Below are 26,810 nucleotides of genomic sequence, written 5' to 3' on the forward strand. Positions count from 1 at the left end.
AATTTATTTAATGTCTTATACACCGCCTGGCCTAAAAAAAAGGTCACACACTCTAATATTTGTTGGACCGCCTTTAGCTTTGATTACGGCACACATTCACTGTGGCCGTGTTTCCACAAGCTTCTGCAATGTCACAACATTTATTTCTGTCTTGCATTAATGACGGGAGATTCGGACCACTGCGCGAAGTCTTCTCCAGCACATCCCAAAGATTCTCAATCGGGTTCAGGTCTGGACTCTGTTGGGGCCAATCCATGTGTGAAAATGATGTCTCATGCTCCCTGAACCACTCTTTCACAATTTGAGCCCGATGGATCCTGGCATTGTCATCTTGGAACATGCCCGTGCCATCAGGGAAGAAAAAATCCATTGATGGAATAACCTGGTCATTCAGTATATTCAGGTAGTCAGCTGACCTCATTCTTTGGGCACATACAGTTGCTGAACCTAGACCAGACCAACTGCAGCAACCCCAGATCATAGCACTGCCCCCCCCCCCCACAGGCTTGTGGCCTTTTTTTTGGGCTGGGCAGTGTATATAACTATGTTGCATTGTTGAAGGAGCTTGGGTCTTAAGCTTTTCATTGCCATTTGCAAACTGTAGCTACTTTGCATATGACATTAAAGCCTTTACCCAAAAAAAAGCAGGTTTAGGAAATGTATATTCTTTATGACGATATGGAAGTATGTATGTCCTCACTTTCTTTATATTAATGAATATAGATTATTCTATTTATAATCAAGGTTTGCAAATTATTGTCTTCTTATCTGCGCAACTACCTTGTTTCTACCATTAAAGCTGCCAGTAAAATGATTCCTTCCACACACACACACACACACACACACACACACACACACACACACACACACACACACACACACACACACACACACACACACACACACACACACACACACACACACACACACACACACACACACACACACACACACACAGTCCTCTGGAGAGGATCTGATTCCTGTTCTTCCCTTCTCTAAACTCTGCAGAATAAAGGGATCAATTCCTCCTTATCAGTCCAGTCACATCACGTTTCCGTATCCATGCAGAGGCTGTACACTGAAAAGGACTGAAAGACCCGATCAGCAGCACAGCAGTGGAGCCAGGGCTCTGCAGTGAGGTGGGAGGAGAGCGTTATATCTTCAGTCGAGCACCTCCCCCTCACCAGACAGATTGATATTGGCTAAATGTTGCAGTGAGAGGAAACGCATATCAGGGTCAGAGATAAGTCACACTGCGCTTGTGATTATTGTTATAATTCTGTTGCAGAGGTAAAGAGAGGTGAGCAGCAGAGTCTGTCTCTGTGGGTCGAGTTGTGACTAAGTCGTTACAGTCATGCAGATCTCTGTTTCATTACTGGCCTCTGGTCTCTGCCTGAACAACGCTGCATGTTTCCAAAAGGTCCTTGAGATGAGTAAGCTCCTGGAGGAGTAAAACTGCAGATCAGAGTAAGGATTACAGTATCTTTCCACCGCATATCAACATGCAGGCATTGCGATACAGCGTTGATGAAAAGGAAATGTAAATGCTGGTTAACTTGATAAGTGATTGCAACAGTTGAATGGTGTTTTCTCAAAATGTTGAGACAATTATTTTGTTTTAAAGATCGATATTCTTACCATTATTTGACAGCTTTGAAATGGGAGAGAGAGAGAGGGGAGTGCATGCGAAAAAGGTCACCAATGATTTGAACCCAGGTTTTAACGTTTACATGCTGTGACACTCGGCTACCAGGGAGCTCGAAATGTGTGACATTCAAAGCAAACTATTATTCAGTCATTAAATGAATCCGCTCTAAAGTTCTCCCTACAATGTGCGAAACTGTATGCTGTACACAGTTTGTTGGGGAGCCTTTTATGTAGTTAAATGTTCAAAATTAAAGAGAATGACACTTAAGGGGTTACTAGCTACATTTCTCTTGCTTGATACACTGCCTGGCCAAAAAAAGGGTCACACACTCTAATATTCGTTGGACCGGCTTTAGCTTTGAATGCGGCACACATTCGCTGTGGCATCGTTTTCACAAGCTTCTGCAATGTCACAACATTTATTTCTGTCTTGCATTCATTTTTTTCAAGATCTTGTATTCGGGAGATTCGGACCCCTGCGCAAAGTCTTCTCCAGAACATCTCAAAGATTCTCAATCGGGTTCAGGTCTGGACTCTGTGGGGGCCAATCCATGTGTGAAAATGATGTCTCATGCTCCCTGAATCACTCTTTCACAATTTGAGCCCGATGGATCCTGGCATTGTCATCTTGGAACATGCCCGTGCCATCAGGGAAGAAAAAATCCATTGATGGAATAACCTGGTCCTTCAGTATATTCAGGTAGTCAGCTGACCTCATTCTTTGGGCACATACAGTTGCTGAACCTAGACCAGACCAACTGCAGCAACCCCAGATCATAGCACTGCCCCCACAGGCTTGTGACCTTTTTCTTGGCCAGGCAGTGTATTAGTTCGAGCTGCTAATTTTGTCCTAGAGCTCATCAAGTGTAATCAGAGTGAAAAGTGATCACTTTACAGCCTGGAGCTTGGAGAGTAATCGGTACATCTATGACCAATACATCTTTTAATGTATGACCGTGTTCCTTTTGTTTGAAAGGAGGACAGTTTTTTGGGCCACTTGGGGGCAGAGGAAATGCGTTTTTAACATTCAGTTTTTACATTCCATCTGTAATCAATCAGATGAGCTGTAAAGTCCTCTGAAGCTCCATAAAATCTGAGCTGCAGATTGAGGTGATCCTTTTCACAACGCTGTAAAACTCTTCCTTCACGATGGATTAAAGTTTATGAGAGGTAACGGAAAGCTCTGTCCTCCGCTCAGCTCTAGATAGACCTCCGCCCCGCTGTCACCAACATCCTGACTGTGGCTCTCTTCAAACAACACACACTAATAACTGCAGCACGCCTCCACCTAAATGACAGCAGGTGGTGACAGTTAAACAGCAGCCCCTTTTGAATGTTTGTGTGCATGGGTGTGTGTGTGTGTGTGTGTGTGTGTGTGTGTGTGTGTGTGTGTGTGTGTGTGTGTGTGTGTGTGTGTGTGTGTGTGTGTGTGTGTGTGTGTGTGTGTGTGTGTGTGTGTGTGTGTACTGACGTGTTGCTACAGCACGTATCAATATAAACACTGTGACAGCTCGGTCAGCTGCAGGGAGGTGCCTGAGGGTGTACCCACACAGATAAACACACAAATTTGTACAAAAACACACACACACACACACACACACACACACACACACACACACACACCAGGGGGCGCCTCTGGTGAGACTGTATTAAATGTTTACACTGACCCAATTTTTCCCACTACTTGGTTTCCAGTGCTCCATAATCACTAACTGATGCTGAGATATCTTTGAGAAGGTTAATAAGGTAAACATGAGATGCCAGTGAATAGTCTGACTGTATAAGCTATGTTTGCATTGCTAAAAAAGTAGATTTCCGTGCGTCTTTGCCTGCCGCAGTGTACATAGGACCAGTCAAATGTGCGCAAATGTTTCCAACGCTTCATTTCTCTCAACTCAGAAAAGCCTTATGAACCTTACTGTAACAGCCCCTTCTTAACTCTTATTAAATGTATGCCATTGAACATCACCACCAAGAGGAAGTCTACTTTCAGCACACTGTCCTAAAACAAGTGACGAAAGTTACATTTCTTCCCAGTGGGAAGTTAGATGGACAGTAATACACACACACCTCATCCCAGCTTCAGGCACTGATGGACGTTTCCTCCGCCACGCCTGAGCCCCGATCAGCCAACAAGAGTTTAAACATGGGACATCTCTTGCGGCCTGCCAGAGGAAAAAAAACTACCTAAATTCAGCAACAATCCAGATACAGTTCAGCTTTAGAAAGTATATTTATTTACACCAAGTGGCAATTATATGAAGTGGTAACAGCCACATTAAATGACTGGAATCCTCGAAATGCTTGCTTTAGCGTCATGGTGTAAATACACGAGTGATTTGCGCTTAAAAGTCAGTGTAGCAAGATTTAAATGTAGGAAAAAAAGAAATACTGCATATCATCAGAAATAGGGTACCTATAGAGAACATTCTGTCGAGACTCTTTTTCTAACCACATGATGTACCACACTAAATATAAATATTAAACTGAGTCAAAATGTCACGGAAAGAGAATTTCCTTTTTCTTCTTTGGTATTTTTCGGAAGGTTTACTTCAACAATTGCAATCTCATAATGTTGGCAGACTTAGAAATTACAAACTAAAGCCAGAATTACCACCTCGCAATCAAATCTCTCAATTTAGCTGCAGTTTACATAGAAGTCTGTCCAAAATATCACCCATACATTATCGCAAATTCAGGTTTTATTTACTTATGTTTTACATTGTTTTTACATCATGTATGAGAGTTTTCAATCCTTGGCTTTAAGTATGGTTTTATTGTTCTGGGTTTAACTTTTTATATATATTTATTGATGTACAGCACTCTGTTGTTTTTGAATGTGCAATTGAAATAAAGTTGGATTGGATATTTAAAACAAATTATAAAAATGAGCATAAGCATTCTTGAGTAACGTTTTAAAAAGCCTGTTTTCTCAGGTCACCATTCCTTTTGATTAGCAAAATATAATCAGTTCAACATAATGCCTCTATGCCCGGATGATCAATATTAAGCAGCAGAGGTATCCTAACGTTTAGTCCCTAGTAGAGTAATCAAAAACCTAGCACCCTTCAGAATCCATGATGGAAGCAGAAAGCATGTTTCCCTCCAGGCCTGGAGCATATATCACCTTTCAACTTTGCTGCAGCGCTGGTGCGTCACGATTAATTACAGGAGTTTTGACACTTTAAGGTCAAATGTCTCACAATGCAGTTACTGTCCACAGGTTTTAGCCACTGTTTTAGTTGTGAATTGTCTGGTGTTACCTGTGTTGATGCTCATAGAGCAGGAAGCATTGATATATTATGTGTGTTTTTGTGCTTATTCTTTAAGATGTAGGAGTTTTCAAAGATCCCTGTCCTTGTTTATACATACAATAGTTTTCTTTACTTGAGCCACGGCACAGGAAGGAGCCCCACAGCAACACATCTTGAGATTGTTGCCATAACATGAAAAACAAACCACTGAGAGACAAATAAAGGAGCAGTAGAGAAGGGAGTTAGAAGGGATATCTGTCACCTAAATAAATATATTTAATTTGTATAGAGCAGATGAGTCCGAGTACAAGAGAGAGACGATTGGTTGCTGTCGTTTAATTAATGCCTGTGTGACAGACATCTTAGGATGCTGAGCAGAGTCTGCCTGAGAGGAATCACTGTGCCGTCTTTACTCACACATGGACACATGCAGAACAGAAACTAACAAGCCCAGAAAAATACACTCAGAAACACACACACACACACACACACACACACACACACACACACACACACACACACACACACACACACACACACACACACACACACACACACACACACACACACACACACACACACACAGTCTCTCTGCATCCCCACAGCAGTGCAGTCATCCTTCATCTGTCCTCCACCGCTGGCAGCGCCCGTAGCTGCCGCACAGCCAAAGATACAATAATGAGTCTGCCCACTTAAGTTAGGATCCGCTCAGACTCACAGCGACACTCAGAGATACAGGAGAACAGAGAGCCATGCAGCAAGTGTTTATGGCCTAACATATTATAATAAAACACTTTGGGAAAGACTGTTAAGATTCTTCACTTCAAGCAAAAGTACTGCACCGAGAACGGTAAAGCAAAGGTACAAATCGGAGAGAAAACAACTAAATAATTTAAAGCAAAAGCAGCAAATCTTCACATTTAAGAAGCTGGACCTGTGAAATAATTTGTGTTGCCAATACATTTTCTGTTAATCCACTTTAGTTACTTAAATATAATGTTAGATGGTTTAATCATTACCAAATAATCATATTTTAAGTTAGTTCTAAGTATTTTGTGTCAAAATCTGTATTTATAAAGTAACCACTAAATACTAAATACTCTAAAATAAATGTTGTGGAGCAAAAAGTACAACATTGTCTTCCCAAATGGAGTAGAGTAAAAGTATGAAGTAGTAAAAAATGAACATTAGTACAAATGTGTACCTAAGTACAGTAATAGAGCAAATGTAGTGACTTTCCAGTATTGTGAAACTGGATGTGTTGTTGGTGAGTGAAGGAGATTAAAAACACCGGCAACATGAAGATCATCAATGATGTTCTAAAACCTGATCTATACGGCTTTAGCAAATTAGTCATTTACCATATAAAAAAGCTCTTATCCTCAAATAAATCATTATTATTTGAAAGTTATACCTCAACTTCATATTTTTTTCTGGCTCTCAATGTGTTTTTAATATAGTAAGAAAGTTTGATGGTTTTGGCTTTATCAAACCAACAGGTGAGACCAAGGACTGGGCGATGTATCAATATTGATAATGGGATGAGATACTATATTGGGATACATTTTGGATATCATATTAAGGTTAGTCTTTTTTTCTGGTTGTACAGGCTGCGTTTCAGTAACGTCAGTATGTGGTTTTCCATATTTCTTTCCATGTCTTCTTCCAAGTCATTATACACTGATGATTATTTACCAAAAATCTCATTTTGAAAATATTTAATGAAAGCACGATTAGAATATCCTCAGATACAGGATAATTAGTGTTCAGTGAAACCTGTTAACAGTATTGTTTCTGTCATACTGTGGAGCTCAATTAGGATTTTAAGGAATAACTAGACTGCATCTCAACATCTAAAATCCTCACGCTGCTCCTGAGGCATCGTTGAGAGAGATTAGAGTCAAAGTTTTGTTTTAAAGTCAGTCTGTCAAAGAGATTGTCTATCACTGTTGCATCCAAATTTCCCTTTCAGTAGTCGTGCTCTTTCATGTAGATTTTGGGGATTACATCTCCTCTTATGTATTCTCCAGGATTAACATGTCAAAAAGTACATCTGGGGAAATCACAGAAAGATCAGTTGTTGTGCTTTTCCACAGCACAGCGGTGCCAGTAAGCCTATTTTCCATGCGCCTCTGCCCTCTTTTCTGTGTGTGCACCTCACACTGTGATGAAAGACTTTTTCTGTCTCTTATCTGACTCTGCAGTGATTTATGAACAGAGCCAGACACGGGGTGAAACCAGGGAAAACTCCATCGAGTTTCAGAAGTGATGAGGCGGAGAGCGCGTTATAGGAGGCGTGTAAATCTAACGCAGCGCCATATAATCATAACAGCCCTGTGTAGATTATGGCGATGATTATGAATGCATAAAGATCGTTTCAAATCAGGGCCAAAGAGGATTGTGTGTTAATCATGGACGTGACTTTACCCATATGTGAGTCTCTGACTGTGTGTACAAACTTTATTACATAACAGATCTGCATGCATATGGGTCAGAGGCAGTTGATCAGCATAATGATGGAGACAGCACGAGAACACGACCAGCTTCTAAACTAGAGGAGGGGCGCTGAGATTTGGAGGGGGGGTTGTTGTTGTTGTTATTTTGTTCTTCACTGAACTGTGTGTAGGATTGTGTGTGTTTGGTGTTTTGTGAGAGCTGATTGTGCGTGAGTTAGATAAGATTTGACAATGTTTAGGTGATGAAATTATGAGGTTACAGCTACGTAGATCTATTATGCGCATGCTCTTTGACGGGATGACTCTGAAAACATGTTTTTATTTTGGAAAGCTTATTAGAAAAAATGATGGTTTATAATACGGCACTTTTACATGTTTTGTTTATTTTTATAATAATAACAAGATTTGTCTAGTGCTTTAGCTAATGCTGAAAGACATAAAATCAGAACAGAAACAACAACAACAACAAAAAAATTCAGGTATGTTTTGACCCGTTAACGCAGGGATTAAACATATTTGCTTACTCATGATCATAACCGGGTAATAAGGGCGCGACGCCCTCTTACTTTCGGCATGCGCCCTCATACCAAAAAGATCTCGATTTTCCCCGTGAAATGTTTAAGTGATGCCAGAAAACAATATTTCTTTTTGTCGAAAGCTGTAAAATGACTCCAAAAATATGAAAATCTTTTCAAATAGTAAAGTGTGTTTCATCATTAGGAAAAGCGCTATACAAATCTTATGTATTATTATTAGTATTATTATTATAAAACCTGTGCCGTATTAAATACCATCATTTTCTAATAATCTTATGTACAACATCAGCGCCACAGTCCTCATACTATATTTTTCTAGAAGGCCCCTGATGAGTATTTGAACCAGGCCTCCTTTCATATCTTTATTAACTACTTTGTTGAGGCCCTTTAATAGATGTAGATTAAGTTCTTGTCTCATTGACTAAATTGGGTAAAACATACAAATCAAGTTTCAGAGAATATTGAATCACAGTTTTCGCACAGATTCTCCTTAAATCAGTGCGAGACTTTTATACAACTAAAGCTTGACGGTGTCTGGGCTCAACACTGCTGTGTGTTATTCTCTTGCTGTGCTGTAATCCGTGTCCTCCAACTCACCGGTGATGACCAGAGTGTGTGTGACCCCCGCCTCGTTGAGCATGCGCTGGATGTGGTTGTTGTAGAGCGTGAGCGCCTGACCCTTCCCGCTCTGTGGGTTCACCAGCAGCATCATCCGGCTGGGACGGGACAACGCGCTCATCATCACCCCTGCAGAGGACACAACGCAAGACCACGTTTTTAAATCGAGGCTGGCTGAATTTGTATTAGTTCTGTTGCGGACTCTCTTCACAGTGTAAATCTAACAGCCGCCTCCTTTTAACAGGTATTAGGTTATCTTATTCCAGCATTTACTAGAACCATTGTGTCATCTGCACTATTTGATTGCACCATTTTACTTTGTTATTACTTTACCTTGTCTTATCCTGGGTCTTATGATTTTCATTACGATCAACCGCGCTGAAATCTGCAATAATTAAGATTTTTCTTTCCTAGCTTTGTCCATGCTTTTGTATTATTATATTTAGAATACAAAGACGCTCCTCTACGAGTAATACTCTCCCTTTCATCTTGCCACACGGCTATGAAACCTCTTTTATGAATGTGAGCTTTAGTGAAACCCTTGTGTTTGCTCTTACAAGGAGAGGTAATCCAGTGTCTCTGCAGCAAAACCCTGACTTTGTTTAACTTCTGTCTTCTTCTTTTTTCCTCTTATCTCAGTTACAGAAACTAGCTTTTTATTTACACCATGTTTGCAAAACTTATTATATTTTCAGAAAAAGGCTGATCCCCAGGAGGGCTGGTTTAGTAAGCATCACAAGCAGGGAACATTTCTACAGTGGAGGAGAGCAGATTGGATTCAGAAACACAAACTGCACCTTCATCTCTTCAAACAGACTTTATTGATGCAAAAGAGTCAGAGATGCACTACGATTGTTGTTGCTGAGAAGCTGGATATATTATACCAAAGGAAAGAAGCACCACAGTTCAACTCAGGACCAGGGGAGAGGAGACGATGGTAAATGCTGCAATGGAAACCCTCTCATATTAGAATATCATATCACAGAGCGTCTTTAGGAGGCACAGCATGGGGCTGAAGGAGGAGGAACTGGAAGAAGCTGGCTCTGGTCTGGGGAGGATTCATCAAGAACTGCAAGCATTAGAGTTTGCCGTACAAAAATATTATATTATTCAATATCTGAGACTAGACGATGAGAGTAAGAGCATGATGACAAAACGGTGCTGAGAGATGAATTGAAAATAAAGCAACAGTATCGCAAATATTAAAGTAAATTATTGATTTATGTAAGAATGTTTTCCTTTCCCTCAATAGAAATATAAAACAAAGTTATTATCATTTTTTCTCTGTTTTTCAGCTTTTCCTTTAAAATGTGTTTTTGTCGCGTCTCAGCCGGGAGACAGAGAATAAGAAAGTGACGGGAAGCCATCAGGCACATTTGACAGGTTTCAGCTTTGGGACAGCTTTACAGAAAGGTACACACAGTGCTCTCTGTTGTAGAAACGACAGTAAGACTGTTTCTCACGTCACGCCTAGTTAACTCACACATACACACAAACAAACAAAGCTGCTTCAGTGGGAGAGATAGGCAGAAGACTCGCAGTCAGATTCCTCCTCACTTGGTTTTGCCGTCTGCTGTGGTGGAGTGAGGAAAAACCATCCAAACAAACAAGTCTGACGGCTGTAAAGTCAGTAACGACGGGCGGATCCACTGAAGTGCAGGGTTGAGCCGACTGCTGCACAACCTGATTAGCAGGTTTAGATTAAATGGATATTACACAGCGGGCTCACTGTGATCCCACTAGTATGTCATAAAGCATGCTATGAGACACGTTAACACACCTTTTTTTGTTCAGTTGACCTCTACTCAACAGTTTTCGATGCACGTATACCTTTGAAGGGTTTAGATTGCTTCATAAAGGTGTAGTCACTTCCTTGTATGATGAATAATTCTAAGGAGTAGGGGGGGGGGGGAATTCATTTAATAGGCTAAAACATAGTTTTCAAAAAGTGATTAAAAAAAAGCAAGCATCTTGCAGCACTGAGAAAGCGCTTTATACACATTACGTATTATTTAACGAACAGCAAAACTCTATTTCAGAGAGGTTGCAAACATCCCTTTCTGACATCTTAGCATGAAAAAAGTCCTTAATAATCCAAAATAATTGGCGACATCTTTTCTGTTTATAAATTAGTTCAACTATTGCCCAAATCGTAGGGACACCACTCCTGAGAAAGCCACAGAAGGGCCCTCATGAATCAGCTGGCAGGACAGCTGGCACTGAAAGGGCTGACCTGCAGTCTGTTTGCCCCCCCCCCCCCCCCCACCGACACCCACGCAGAGCTCGTTGGCTAAATCTAACCCCATGCCACTTCCTGTGTGCCGCCCCTCCCCTTAAAACATTCCAGAGGCTCTATCTGTCGTCTCGTCTCTGTCCGAGCAAGCTCAGCATTTCCTCCACTGTCATTAGCTTGGCTGCAGCGACGTCATGGCAACAAGCCAAAGAATGACACCTAATAAGACAAACTATCAACACAAGTTTAATTTACAACCATGTACTGTATCTATAATTAAACTGTGTCCATCATGCAGGGAATTTTACTGTGTATTTTTAACCAAAAGGGAAGTTTTAATTGGGGGGGGGGGGGGGGGGGTCCTGTTTGTATAGGACTGGGTGTTGTCCCGATTATGGAGTCATGATATGCATCGCTACTGATGGACATATCAAATAAATCATTTTGTCCAATCTTGTCATCACAACTGTTGAATTTTAGAAATGAACCCCCTCACATTTGTAACAGTTTTTTATTTTAAATTCAACATTTACATTTTAGAAAATATTCAAACATGTTCTCATGATTTTATATTCAGTCATTTCCCGAAAACAAAAAATAATAATCTCAATTATTATTATTATTATTTTCTTCTTCTTATAAATATATATTTTTTGTTTTTAAATATATATTATCTCTTTTAAATCCTCCAGATCCGTATTTATTTTAGATGTAAAAAAGCCTGCTATGTCTTTTAAATTAACTGTTTTATTTCAAATGTTGTAACCTTTATTTCTGTGTTTCCAGGCAGAGCTCCTGAATATGAACCAACAGCTTTTTATTTTGGATAAATCTGTAAAAATCTTGAATGTGTGACTGCTTAGTTATCAGTTTGAAGATTGAAATTGTAGTGGAGTGAAAGAAAAATAATTTGATTTATAGTTAAAGTACTTTAAATTGGCAGAAAATAATGATTTCATTTCCTACTTTGCTTTGTTTAAAATCATATCTTAGTAAATATCTATTGACTGTAAACTGACAAGGCATTGAGAGACATCCTCTTGGACGTTGAGAAACTGCGATGGACATTTTAAAATATTTTCTGACCAAACGATTAATCGACATCTACATACAAAATAATCTTCCATTTAATCATTAATTAAAATAATCGTTGCTGCCCTTACCAGATTTTTTTAACTAACCAAAAATATGGCAAAGACTTAGGTTTGGACTAGAATTATTGTCACAAAGCAATTTAAGAAAAATCTAAATGACTGCCTTGGAAGAAGTGAAAGAGTGGCTGACGCTTTTTCAGCCTGACTTAATCATCATCATCATCATCATCATCATCATCATCACCACAAACAGATGCCGGGACAAACAGGATGAAAAACAACACTTGAGCAACAAAGCTCTGCATCGCCACTTTTAACTTGATCTGTGATTACAGACGTCTCATGTGCTCTCTTCAAACCAACAGCATGGGAACATTCCCAGATCTTAATGAAATAATCACTACTGAGGTACTCCCCATAGGAAATGACAGCATAAATGAAAGGGGGAAAACCCAAGAGCCAGAAAAAAACACTTTTTTTCGAGCAAGGTTCCTCATAATAGCTATCTGGGTGCATAAAGAGTCTGAGAATAGACCGCTTTCTTAGCTTTGTCTCATTCTGTGCATTCGACAGGATGTCAGCTTCTGTAAAGCAGACACAGAAATTAAATACAAGCTTTAAATGTGACCGCGTTCCCTTGAGTCAAAAACGTTTTTTCTAATTTTCGGCAACACGAAACAGGACAGATTTACTTTTTGATAAAATGTTATTATATTTAAGAAGATTTTTATTTATCACCATCCTGGCTTTTAAAATAAAATCAGGGTACAATTGAAACATTACTCAGCAAGTTTCATCCTCATTATTCAAATGAATAAAATCCTCCATGACCTTACGTGGCAACTCTTTCGTTTTTAAGTGTCATTGTGGCCTGACTCACACTGACTCATTGTGATGACCTCCGCAGACGTCAGTCAGTTTTACTTGTGTCTCACTCAACTTCCCCCAAATCTCCCCCCCATCAGCAGTGGAGCATGACAAAGCAATAACTGTCTGCGATTAGGGAATGAAGAAGCAATCCTGATTGAAAAAGTGGATTTCATTACACTCAGCTGAGCTCACAAAACTGCACTCAGCCAGTATAAATGTGGGACTCAGATGGGACCCGCTGTCCAGATTTGGTCTCATTTGGGGATTTAAATGGATAAAAGGGACATTAGGACAGGTTTGCTTAGGAATTGAATGGTTGCTTTTACAACAAATCGATAAGATATTATAAAAAGATCTATGTCAAACTCAAGAATTTCTGACAGCAAGAATATCTCTCAATTGATAATATGAACTAAAGAAGGGTCAACAAACCATCGTTGACATTACACCTAAATAAAATGCAACAGTAATACTATTAATACAACTCATAATTAGTTTTTGTGAGAAGGTCCCTGGTTTGTTTGTTCTCATGCGGGCACATGTGGATGTAAAACATATTCAGGCGAATGGTTTCACCTTATCCTACTGATCTGTATGGGCGAGTAAAATAGCAACGAATGCAGCCAAGGCATTGAGGAAGATGCCTTCAGGCCTGATATCATGAGCAATGCTTTGTAGATGTTTTACCAAGAAGGACAATGTTTTCAACCCATGTTTGACATATAGGCCTCAAAGCAAAGCAGCACATACATAAATAACCGGAAGCTTGTTTGCACAGGGCAGTTTCAACAAACAGCTCCAAGCAAGAAGTACCTAATCTACACTGTTTGACTTATGTGACTCCTATCGGAATAATGCAGGAGCACTCCCAAGCTTCAAGACCAGGAGGTATTAGAGCATGTCATGGACATTACAATGAAAAAGAACATTAATTTTGTCATGTTTTTTTCCAAATGTGCGATCATATCAACTGTGACTTTGTGACACATGGGTATTAAAATATATACGTTTATGTTTTCTGACGCAAAAGCAGAACTAGAGCAACCCACCCACCACCTCAGGCTTGTGTCCCACTGCTCTCACATTTCTGTTTCAGCGATGATGGGGGCACTAGGCTTTTAAAAACATAAAAACACCCATAAGGAGGGAATCCAGTTTCCACATTAAAGGGATTAATGGATTAACATGTATTTGACCTGTTAACTACACCCTCTACTTTATTAAGACAGATATGTCCAATCGCAATCTACTTAATGTTAGCTTGTCACAGGCCAGCTGAGGGCAGATACTCTCTCATCTACAGTGTATTATACGTGTACTGCATCAAAGGCTATCTGATGTATGGGGGACACATCTTCTGTTCAGTACCAAACAAACAAAACAAAACAAATGATGAAAAACACATATATTTACTCCATCAATCAGTTACTAAAGCTGATTTTATGGTTTGTTAGAGTCCCAGTTTAGCGGAGTAGCTGAATCCAGCCAGCTGTGCTGAGTTTATGAAAGAAAAAATTATTGTTTGCAGTTTTGTGATTGTCATCTGATAGCAGCCTCTAAACCGAGCTCCGTACTGTAGTTAACTACGCAGCAGCTGTAACCTCATGACAGCAATCTAGAGACACATCACAATGTCTGGGAGGTTTCCATCATGATGAGAGGTTTGATTCTGCTGTGGGTCATCTTTGCTCGAATGTCATTTAACGTGAAATGCTTTATTTATCTTTTTGTTGCTTATTCTATGCCATTCAAAGTCGCTACAATATTAAGGTTTGAATTCCCATGCATTTTAACTTGTATTTAAAGACCTGTCTATCAATTTGGGAGTTTTTTCCAATATTTGGAGGTGGGTTTTACTCTTTTGTGTACAGCTGGATCACAGACAATACCTTGTAACGGTCCTTGCTTACCCTACCAACTTCTCTGCAGTCATATTTGGGTGCCGTGAGGTGATGACTCTTGTTCATAAAGCTGTCTGCAAATCAAGGGGTGGAACCTGCTCCAACGCGCAGCAAATTTCTGCACAGCCAGAACCACAAAGGGTGTGGAGGGAGGAGGAGGAAGAGGAGGAGGAGGTGGCAGTGGTTTACTTGCTGTTGATCTATATAAGGAAAGGCTAGAGAGTTTGTGACATTGAGGGTTTTTTTTCCATTATCCTGCACTGTTTGTAAACCACTTGTTTGTACTGTATCCTCTGAAATGTTATAATAGAGATGCATTATGTTAAGAGACTTAGGGACGGGCTGGGAAAGCAGAGAGAGGATGAAACCACCGTCTGTCTCTCCCATTTGGGTATTTTAGGCTGCAGGGTCTGATTAGGGAGAGGAGGTTAAGTCGCTGAATGAAAACAAACTTTCCGAAAGTCTTTGCCACTAATTTAATGTTTGGTTAAGGTCTTTCTTTAATGAGAACTGGAGCTAAAATGTTGAGCTCAGATCGCTCTACAGCCAACTGTACATTCACTTCCTGTATGTTTTAAAATACACAAGAAATAAGGGCAAACATGACATAATTGCAAACTGGAAAAAATAAAAACAGCATACATATTGTGGTGTTTACCAGCGTATGGAGGAAATGGACTTCCCACCATAAAAAACCCCACAACCACCACATGTTCTTTTACCAGGCGAAGACAGACTTTCTCTGAGGTGACCCAGCTGCTCTGTAGGCTGAATGCTCAATTAGCGGTTGTTGTTATTGTCGGCATATCATAGGACGACTCGAGAGGCCATTTCTGAGAATAGCCCACTGGGTGAGCCCCGACGCTTTATACGCTTGGTGATATAATGCAAAGAAAGTCCTCCCCCAGTTAGGGATGTAAATATAAAAGTTTGATGGGGTGTATTTTGCCAGATATCACCAGCATACTCCATCATTTAGATTTGCTCGTGGTAAAAGAGAGAAGGCAGGACACTGTCATTACCGAGCGGCTGTGAACACCCAGAGTCGGAGAAAGCTCCAGAGACGCTGAATCAGAGGTCTGGACAGCACGTCAAGCTCTATCACAGCGAATATCCAATGAGGAGGAGTCCTCAGGGAGAGAGCTGCTGCTGCCACTGCTGTCTGACCACACACACACACACACACACACACACACACACACACACACACAGACACACACACACACACACACACACCTTTAACATTCCAGAGAAAAACACGTTGCTGTGCTGGTTTACTTATTGCAATCTAATAGTATCAAATCTTCTTCCTCTAATACTATAGCACCACGAAGTACTTACAAATGAGATATGTGGTGTCAGTTGAGACAATCAGGAAGTTGCCTCATTTTCTGTCCATTCAAGAATTATTAGTCACCTGGGTGTGATCCCTAGTGGATCAGTCACATCGTTTTTCTCAACTCTAGACATTGTTGGAGCCTATACTTGTGATTATGTTCAATTATCAATTAATATTGCAGTTATTTTCTAAAATAAAATGTTAAAAAATGTCAGAATAGCGACATAGACAACACATTCACCGTCTTTAAACATTTTCATTTGTCAGTCCAATGCCCAAAGATGGATCCTTAAATATGACGGAGGAAAGTTGGACCTTTTATATGATATTTAAGAAGGCTGAAAACAGCTTTTTTTGTCAAACATCTTATCTATTAGTTGACTTTACGACACTAGTCATTATCAAGATTATATTTTCTTTTTGGTACACCCTCACTAAAATGTCATGCTTATCTCCTTCACACACCCTCCCACACCCAGCACAGAACACATAGAACACACAGTATGTGGAAATATGTAACATACTTTCCCTGGATAAGCATTCTGAAATATGGTCTGATAATGGAAATGACGAATGAAAAAAAAAAATGTTTAGGTAAGTCTATCTTTAACGCTCAAAAAATGCAAAATGTGTCATTGAGGTTTATCATGCAAGCTCAAAATACATTATATTATGACAGAATTTTCCATAAACTTCTTCTTCTGCATACGAACTTGTGTGTAGTAGAACATACGAACCATGGCCCCAGCTTCAGCTCTGTCTCAGCCTTAGGTAAAGTATCAGTAATTGCATTGACTGGCAGACAGAGGCCTGGATTTCTCTGCTAAAACGAGCAGCGTCTCCCCTGAGAGTGTCTTAAAGTGCTTCTTATCTAATTTTTCCATCCCATGTTTTACACATCAACTTACAACCTTCTTGAGTTACATCGGTACAGGTCATGATCCTTCCGAGGATAAAGTCCCCCCTGATGCAGATATCTGTGTTTCTTCTACGTTTTGAAGTTACTCTCAATATCTTGTTAGCTGTATAATCATGTTTTAATTCAGATTCATTGGCATATTAAATCCAATCATCCTGCTCCTGCATTATTGCTGCAGGGTGATATATCTAATCTGATAATATCCTGTTAAAGTAACTGTGTTTGACCCAGATACTGTCGATAAATGGTTGGACCACAGTGTTGCTGAGCCGGTATCTGCTGAGTGACAGGGCTGTGTAATTGACCAGATATAACCCCAGCGAATTAATTCCCATAATGTTTTGTAATTTATTGTCAGTTGACAGCGACAGCCAAGTGCTTAATGACACAGAGTGATTGATTTGATCAATAAGGAATCCCCTCAGCAACCTGACTCATTACAATGAGAATGCTGCCCATAGCTGCAGGGAATCCATTTATTGACAATAAGGATCAATACTCTTAAAGAGATACTTGGCAATGCATCTGAACTGTCAGTTGTTGGATGAAATGTTTGAGGATCTCGAGTCAGCGTCCTGATACGCAAAGAAATTAGGCAACCTCATGTGACCTCACCTCTCCTGGTAAACGCTGCACAGCACAACGACTAGAGTCAAGATCAAAGTGACTGTGACATGAAGTTTATATTCTGCACATCCTCCTACTGTGAGGAAATTAAAGTCACTAGAAAAATCTAAGGAAAAAGCAGAAAAAAAAAACCATTACACCCAATGATTATTCATTCGGGGCTTACTACTAACTAACAGCTAAGTGGTAAAAATGTCCCTTCCTTTGCACTGGAATTCTATCCAGTCAGCAACCTGTAACACAACTGTCTCACTGCCTCAAATACCAGAAAGTGCAGCGACGCCCCGGGGTCAGCTGATGGATTGTTTCTTAATAAATGCTTGGGGAAGTGTTCATTGTCACGCAGTATTGAAGGCATGAACAACAGAGTGATTAATATCGTTTTATTTTAAATGCCAAGGTTGGCTTTGACTTTTATGAAAACAAGACAATCTGAGTTTTTTCAGCTTTTTTGAATAGGTTTTTCAGTGGAATTTTGTTCTAAGAAATAGTGGTTTATCAGTAGCAATCTCAACATTGACTTGACACACGACAGTGGAGTCAATCTTGTCAAACAGTTTCATAAAATCAACCCTTAGTGAAAAGGAGAATCACTTGGCAACCTGAGCATGAGCAAACATACTGAACAGCTGTTTGTATTTGAACATCACATGCAAGAAGGAACGACCAAATATTAACAGATTTATTAAAGAAGACAGTTTTGAAATATAACACCATGCACTTGTCAGAGGTAAATAGATGAGAAGAAAACTGAATAATCATGAGGACACCAAAAGTCAATTTGAAGACACATTGCACCAATAGGGATGGCGACAGGCCGCACTGACCTCATTAAGACTAATGGCTGGGATACAGAGCTCCTGAACATGATTTAGTGTGGTTCACAAGGCCGCCGGTGGAATGAGTAACTTACTGCGGACTGCTTTTAGGACAGAAATCATGTCATTACATTCCAGAGATACCCAGGACCCCTGCAGCCTAAATCAGCTTTGAAGTTAAGAAAACTGACCACAAAATGTGACACTTTGGCAGGTAGCCCAGCAGTAGGAATATATACAGCCTATATGTTAGAATCAATGACTTGTGTACTGCCATCCCTGTAAAGAATAACTATTTTCTTACAAGCAGGAAATAAAAAAGTGTTTGCAAAGATTGTCTCCAGGTACAGCCAGTGTTTTGAAGCGTAGAGAAACTGGTTGGAGGAAGAGTTGTGTTCCAAGACTACAGAGCAGGTGAAGATATGGGGTCATTTGTGTTTGCTTCTCTGTCCCAAGGTTAAAAACTTGTTAGGTCACTATCTCAAGCTAAAAGCTTCAGGATGTGGCCTCACAATGGGTTTCTAAGCAAATACCACTGTCTCTCTAAAAGTCAGCTCTTTCCTCTTCTGATAATGACAGGCAGTATAGAATTGCAACATTTTTGTCTCGTTAAAAATACATCTGTGCAAATGGGGAAATGCAATCTGGGTCACAGTGATACCATGGCTGTGTGGAGGGAAAAGTTTGTGTGAGGCAAAACAAAATTGCATTTCATGTTTTGTTTCATGCTTCATTTGCCGGGACAGCTTTTTGAGGAGGACAAATAACGAGATAACTTATCTTTAGAAATCTCCAATTAGAGAACGTTTCCCACCAGAGTAATCAAACCTCTTGGCATCGCATGAACTCAATAGAAGTAACATTGCCTCACGTTTCTCAGGTGTCTTTTATGTTAATCTGGTTTGTTTGCAGAGTGAAGTTACTGTAATTTGACTCTCCATACGCACCAAGCCTATTGTTTTATTCATGTAAGGAGCAGGTTAGAGGTAACGATATCCTGTGACAGATAAGAGATAATAATACAGTTCCATACAGAAGACCTCATTACAGTACATGATATAAACTCAATGGCGGTAATTTTGTGTTTTTCAGGCTCCTTTATGTTAAAAGGGTTTGTATAGCCGGAACTGAAATGTGACTCCCAAGCAGTCCTGTTATATTCATAGGAGTAGGTTAAAGGTATAGGAATAACAGCCTATAAGAGCTTATAAGGTTACAAGAAATAAGTTCTGAATGGAAAATAAACAGATAATACTATTTGTTTGTCAAATATATGTAAGAAACTGCCAAAAAAATAAACCTGGAAGCCTTCCTTATGCCTTAAAATGTAAGTTAATGATTAGGTTCAAATGATATTTTAATTGATATTGTACTTACAATTTCCTCTTGGTTTGAACCAGTTAAGTCAGATTGAAACTGATAAGGTTAGTACAAAAATGTGATAATCTGTAGATGTTAATTGTGTGTCGCCTCACCTCTCATAGTCTCATCATGATGACATCTAAAGATTTGTAAAAGACAAGTATGCTCACATGGGCGTAGTATAGTAGCAGTAATTGCACACTTTGCAAATTGCAGTTAACAAGTTATTTAATCAAAAGGTCGCAGTCATAGGAATTATCCTCATTTCCATGGAGGGAATTTCCCTCAGGTGACTAAACAGAGAGCAGAGCTAAAGGCAAATCTATCATGAGATGATCAAAAACTATTTGATGATTTTTGGATTTTAAAATAAAGATTTTATTTGTGAGGTTGCATTACCTTATTAATAACTTTTTCATCTATTTTCTGACTTTTACTGGACTAAACAATCAGCAGATCAACAAAAAAATGACTGATAGCTAACAGAAGGCCGTATTACTTTTCCTTAAAACAAAAACAGCAGTTTCTAATTGTAAGGCCCAAATTAAGATATGTTATGGAGGTTATATTTATGGTGCATTTCCTTTATAATCAAGCTACCACAAACTACTAACACATCATAAGAACACAGCAAGTATGAGAAATTGTGAGTCAGCAGCATGTCAATGTTTTGAAATGTGGTAGGGTCACTTTGTATGTATTTGTAAGCCTTCTATTTGTTGGCAACACCTGTAGACACAGGATTAACAATGTCAGGTTACAGCCTAAACATAACCTTCAAGACAATATCAACACCTATAGAATCGGAGGATTAGAAATACATACAAACACATATACTGTCCCAAATCTGTTCTGATTCAGATTCTTCCATCACCCTCATTCCTCTATGTTTGCTTTTATAGGCCTACTGAACGTTTACTGACCAAACTGGGCCCCCAGAAATACACCCACCAAGTGTGATCACACGAACTGTCTGTTCTCCAGATAGTATCTGTTCTCTTGTGCACATTTTTTTACGTGTTCACACATATTACATTAACAATTACACTTTTAAAAGTTGTTTGGACAAAATTGGTCATTTTAACAAGTGGTGGGAATATATCCCTGGCGTCCCCAGAGTAAATGACAACTACGGTGGTTGGTATGTTGGTATTAAAATGTAGCAACATGTAACTACAGTGTTGGATCTTGAAAGGGAACTCTTGTTGCTAACGAACACTCACCGTCTCTTAGATACTGTTGCCGTGTAGAACGCTCTCGGACAGCGCGAGCCCACTTCTCCGCCTCCTCCAGGTTAGTGCGAGGGTCCTGGAGCCCCGCGAGACGAAAGCACTGCTCCGCTCTCTGCCGCGAGACCCCGGAACTCATCCAGCGCCGTTTGAGCGGGTAGAAGTAAACCGTCAGGTACGCTGCGGGGTCCGCGGTGTCATCCTCCCGGTACGCCCGGCAACCGATGCAGTCCTTCAGGCTGAGCACCACCTTACTCCTCCCGACAGGAGCCGAGCTGAGTCTCTGGACGATGAAGTCCTTCTCGGTCAGGCTCACCGCACACCTGACTTTTCGGTTACCGGTCAACGTGAATTCCCCGTAAAGCGATACCGGACCGGTCTTGCGGCCGTGTTCAGTTCTCCTTTGGTCCATCCTGAGAGGACGGTGGAGTCGCGGGGAGTCCAGGATAAAACAGCGGCCACTCTGTCACATAGCTACCCGCCTGGACCGTGCGAGTAAAGTAGGGAAACTGCGACTGACAGCCTGCTGCCCGGACAGGTGTCAATAGGAACGGAATCAAACCCACCCACATCCGGTGACATTTCAAAAATAAGACACAAACTCACGAGCTTGCGTCCAGCTCTGTTATGCTAAAATGGGGGATTCTGAGGACATGTCCTCAGCCCTTAAATTAGCTACTTTGATCTCCTTTACTGTGCATTCAGAAAGTGATGCATAGTATTTGATTCAAGTATTTTGACACTTAAATTGAATTAAAGATTTAGGAATGTATTTTTGGGGTCCAGGCCCATCCATTAGCTTATAGGGTTTATTTTTTAAAAAGAAACACTGTTTTAAAATAAAAAATATCTTTCCATTTTCCCAATTTCTGTTTAATCTGTTCATGTTTATGTAAGAGAGAGGTTGCCCATGATTAAGAAGAAGAAAAACAGCAGGAAGCTACTGAGTCTTAATCTTTTATGTATTAGAAGATACATTAATTCTTATTTATTAATGCATTATTAACCATTTTAGCCACATTTTTACTCCACACATACTTTCATAATCCACTAAGAACCCATGGAGCCATTCAGGCTTTTGTTTTTATGACAATAGCAGCCTGTTTTCTCTGGGTTGTTGTGGGTGTCTCGCGCTGGCTTGACGCATGCTCTGCTGCAGTTTAAACTTTACCGTCTGTGGTTAAGCCCGTTAAAAACAGAGCGTCTGCTGCCCTCTAGTGGTACGATAAGGCAAATACAAGATTACAAACTTTTTAATAACAGAGATTTGTTTATGAAGATCTTTGATATCTTGCTCTCTCCAACAATGATTACTAAATTATTTTTCAAAGACAATACCAGAAGTAAGAAATTAAATTGACAATATCTGACTTAAAATAGTGCAGAAGTTAAATACATAACACAGATGGTCTACGTAAATTAAATACTATAAATATGAATGTGTTCTTTCTATAGACAGTGACTGCAAAAGTATAAGCAGAATGTAAATAACAATGTATGTAGGTTCATGCATATATTGCTATGTTTGTATATATATATATATATATATATATATATATGAATAAATCACAAATTGCAAACACTTTTCAGTCACCCCCACATCCTGACCAAACTCACTTCAGTTCATAATTTCAAAAAAATCTGTTTTGTTTGAAAGTAAAAATATCACAGATAACATAACATCATAACAGTGGATTAAAAGCAGAGAGTGTAGCTTTCTGTATTTATTTAGCGGTCCCACTAGCATACAGTATATTCATTTAAATACGTTGAGGTAGTATACGTTTTGAGCAAAAGAAAGTGTGATTAATAAATACGCATTTGTTTGTGAAAGTATTTTCACAAACGTCTACATGAAGACCAATGCAGATGTAAAAAAAATGGATTGCCTGATTGGGCAAGGTAATATTTTCATAGGTAGATCTTATTATGGTATGGTCATTTTTATTATTTCAGTTCAGCTGAGCTTTGTTTCTTCAAATGGGGAAGATGATAACTATGTGAGCGACTGTGGATGAGTAAAGAAGAAAAAGGAACTCCACAGAACAAATGCGTTTAAATCCTGAATTCAGTGGTGGAAAACCTGTATCCATTTGGTAAAGTAGGATACTGTACTGTAGCACAGTGTTGAGTGTGTCCATTTAAGGCCATTTTTTAGTCCTTATTCTATAATATAATATTAACTAACATATACATTTATCTGACAACTTCTAGGCAGATTCAGATGAAAAATTAAAAACATACAATGCTGTTGTTATATATTAAAACTTCTCAACAGCATCAAATTTGCTAAACCAAGTATATTTTGCTGAGTATTTTTCTTTCTTTGAATGCCAGACTCTATTTGTAGAGGCGAAAGAACAGTTCATAGTGATAACTACAGTTAACATGACTAACATGTGTTAAAAAGATACATAATTTCATTTTGAAGGTCACATAATGGTTAAAAACGTTAAAAGCATACTAGAATTCATGTTTTATATGATTTGGTACATGTTGATAAAAAGGTGTACTTCCCCTTTAAGACCGCATACATGCGCTAGATATTCTGTGGACAAGGGGAGCGTGCGGACAGTGCTTGAGAGCTGTGGAGGCAAACGGTTTTCTTACCTTCTTTTTAGTGAATAGTAAATAGTTACAACAAGTGTATTAGCCAGCCATATTTTTTGTAAGCAAATTATAACTTTGAAACTGAGTAATAAAACGGAGATTCCTATATTTTTCTTTATTACAACAACGTTTCTGAGGTGGACTTTTGTTGAACTGTACAGCTGGGCTAGCTATGGACACTGCCTGTGGAACGTCACTTCTTGCTAACAGTAGACAACTGAGTAAGCCATTGCAAGATCCCAAGACACTTCAAACCTCTACACTATTTGTAATGGAAAGTTAGTCCCTTATGGCAATGCAACTTCAAAATATAAATTATATATGCACCATCATTTCTACTTTCCACCATAAAATACAGATAATTAATGTATCCTGATTACAAAACCTGATGACCTTAATAAATAACCATGTGTATAGACTATTATTATGTATTTGTACTTTATGTATTTGTACTCTGACGTGTTTGTCTCTTCCTTTTCAAACGTTGTCTGCATTTGATTCATGTTTACAGTATGAAAAACTAAAGGGAAGTTTCGCACATTTTGCACAAGTCCAGTCTGGAGCAATTACTCTACTGAAACAACAGATGGCAATGTTGGATTCAAAAAGAGGCACCATGACACAATGCATTAGCAAGCAAAACACTAAGAACTGAAGAGAAGTCTGAGCTGCATTACACTTTAATAAATAACATATATGGTGTTATACAAAACAGAAGTGTAAAGTAAATAGTACTGGTATACATAACACGCTTGTTTAAAGTTAACCTGCACACAGTATGATACAAAAATATATATATAGTTAATTTTAATGGTTAATTTCCATTACAAAAACAATGAGTTGTGAGTTTAGATAATAAGTAAGACACTGCCTGACATGTTTTCCTGTAAAAAAAAATCTATCCTATAGCTCACTGGGGTTTAATTCTTCTACAATAAAGCATGATGTTCATTTAGTCAAATATGGTCCAATTTTGAATGAAATAGAGAAGTGCTTAAACCCTCCAGGGCGGGGCTACCCTGTGATTGACAGGCCAGTAAAACGTTGGTGTCCTCCTTGTTTTTATCTTACACTTTCCCAGAGTGTTTTTAGTTTATGAACGTGTATTGTCAGATTTTGGTGGCCTAAAAATACACCTTAGGCGTTTGGTTGAAGCTCTATCCTCTTTTTCATTTCTGATTGCAAAGAAAATAAGATGGTAACAATAAAAAGCCAGACTTGAGGAGTCAATACTCCAATGGCTGATGTCAGAGTGAATACTTCCACTTTTCTATGGGAGATATTTGCTGTATTTGACCAAAACTGTGTTGAATTGGAAACACTGACTGTAGGAAGCCCTATTTCTACCCACTATAGGAACATTCATATTCACATCTGTTTAAGCTGGTATCGTGTCTCAGCTTTACAATGTGTTTCACGATGGAAATCCTCTTCTAAGTGAAGAATTTGATTAATCTTCCAGAACTGGTAGAATAATGTGTGCTGCAACCATACTGTCATATTTTGTCATCAGTGCCACTATAAAATCCATTACTGGCAACATACTTCATCTTCATCACTGCTGCAGAGATGCATCTTGGGAGTAAATTGCTTTGAGAAAATATAATAAAGAAGTTGTCTGACTTCTCCTTGGTCAAATCAAAGTCATTCTTGCGTTCTTGCTGCGCCCCGGGCACACAATCCACAGAGAGCGAGACGGGGGAGTGGAAGAAGTAGTGGGAGGAGGAGGTAGGCATATATGCAGATGGGAATTAATGGTTCCAGTAAACACCTGGAGCCAGAGGGGAAACAAGATGATCTTATTCACATGCAAGTCTTGTGCTGCTAAAACGCACTGCTTTTCAACCACTTCACACCAGAAGATAGGTAGACATCACCTCAATTCCTACTTTTAACTGAGAGTGCAGCTTTCCAGGCTTCACTTTGAACACATTATGTAATGTGCTGCAACGGGGAGAAAGACGACTCTGAAAAACATGCATTTTTCTTCAGCATGAGATCATTATACACACTATGGGCTTCACAACAAAAGAGGCTTTTCATTTCAAACTGCAGGGAAGACGCTGATTTCCTCAAAGCTATTGATTGGAAATGGCACAGCTGAGGAGCGGGAGAGGAGCCATGAATGGAGACAGTACACTCTCACTTCCACCGAGCTCCAGCTGTGCGCTCTATTGCTGCCTGGCCTTGAAGGGGGGGAAGAGGGCCGTCCCTGCAATGCATATGGTGTTTTTCATGAGCTTTAACACACTTTGCTGTCACTCCCCATATGTGCTTATATATTTTCCTTTCAAAAGGGCAATAAAAACAACCGTGTTATCACTGCTTACTTTCTGCACACATGCCCCAGTTTGCACTAATTGCAATCAACTGGCATTCCTCACCATCTGGTTTCATCTGCTGAACATCAGACCATTGACACACACTTAATAACTGATAAGCAGCCATTATCTGTTGTTAGGGCAATGTAGCAGATGTCAACTCAGTAAATATCAATACAGTCAATACATTAACTTAATTATTGCTTATATAACATACACTGAGCCAGCCTCTATCACCAGCCACACACACACACACACACACACACACACACACACACACACACACACACACACACACACACACACACACACACACACACAGAGGGATAACTGAGTGGGTGGCAGGAATGTCAAATACCTCAGCATTTAGTTAGCATTGGCATTCGACATGACAGATTCCCCGTCTGGGTCGCTTAGCACTGATGTCTTGCAGAAAGGGATCGCCTGTCTGCCCGGCTATCCTTCACTTGCCCCTTAATTCTGCTCTGTTTCTTCAGATGCCCACCCCCTTTGTCAAAGCGCTGCCATAATTATATAAGACTTATGCAAACCTGTCTCTCGCCGGCAAACAATGAAACATGTAGAACTCTGAGATGACGGTGATATCCATGAGGAATATGCAGCCACTTATCGGAGAATACATCATTTAAAACTAATAGAGCTCCTTGATGCTGGGAGGAGAATCATCATTTTGGATAATTTAATGCAAAGTCATTCTCATCCTCTAGATTAGCTACTGTGAAAACTGCAAAATATGATTTTAAGAAAGTACTATCATTTGTTTTACAAACCCAAGGCAACTTTTCCTAAACTTAGTTTATATTGAGACAACTCAGAAGAGATCAGAGACAGCAGTAAGTCACACTGTATACAAGCATACAGGTTATAATGTTAACTGTGTTCACCACTTGTATTAAAGCAAGCTGAATGTGTGGAGAGGATTGTTCAGGCGATACAAATAAAGCGTTAATAAGAT

The 26,810-nt window shown here is 39.5% G+C and overlaps 1 protein-coding gene across 1 annotated transcript in view; it reads right to left on the reverse strand.

The window, feature by feature from the left end:
• LOC134865178 (sphingosine kinase 1-like) overlaps window positions 1–21,423 on the reverse strand; it is a 31,877-nt gene extending 10,454 nt beyond the window's left edge. The window contains exons 1-2 of the mRNA XM_063884631.1: window positions 20,898–21,423; window positions 8,491–8,640 (exon numbers count right to left, since the gene is read on the reverse strand). Coding sequence (XP_063740701.1) covers window positions 8,491–8,640; window positions 20,898–21,315 — 568 coding nt within the window. The 5' untranslated portion in view covers window positions 21,316–21,423. The remainder of the gene's footprint in view (window positions 1–8,490; window positions 8,641–20,897) is intronic.
• Window positions 21,424–26,810: the final 5,387 nt, after the last annotated feature.

This window comes from Eleginops maclovinus, chromosome 5 (genome assembly GCF_036324505.1).
Source record: "Eleginops maclovinus isolate JMC-PN-2008 ecotype Puerto Natales chromosome 5, JC_Emac_rtc_rv5, whole genome shotgun sequence".
Lineage (NCBI taxonomy): Eukaryota > Metazoa > Chordata > Actinopteri > Perciformes > Eleginopidae > Eleginops > Eleginops maclovinus.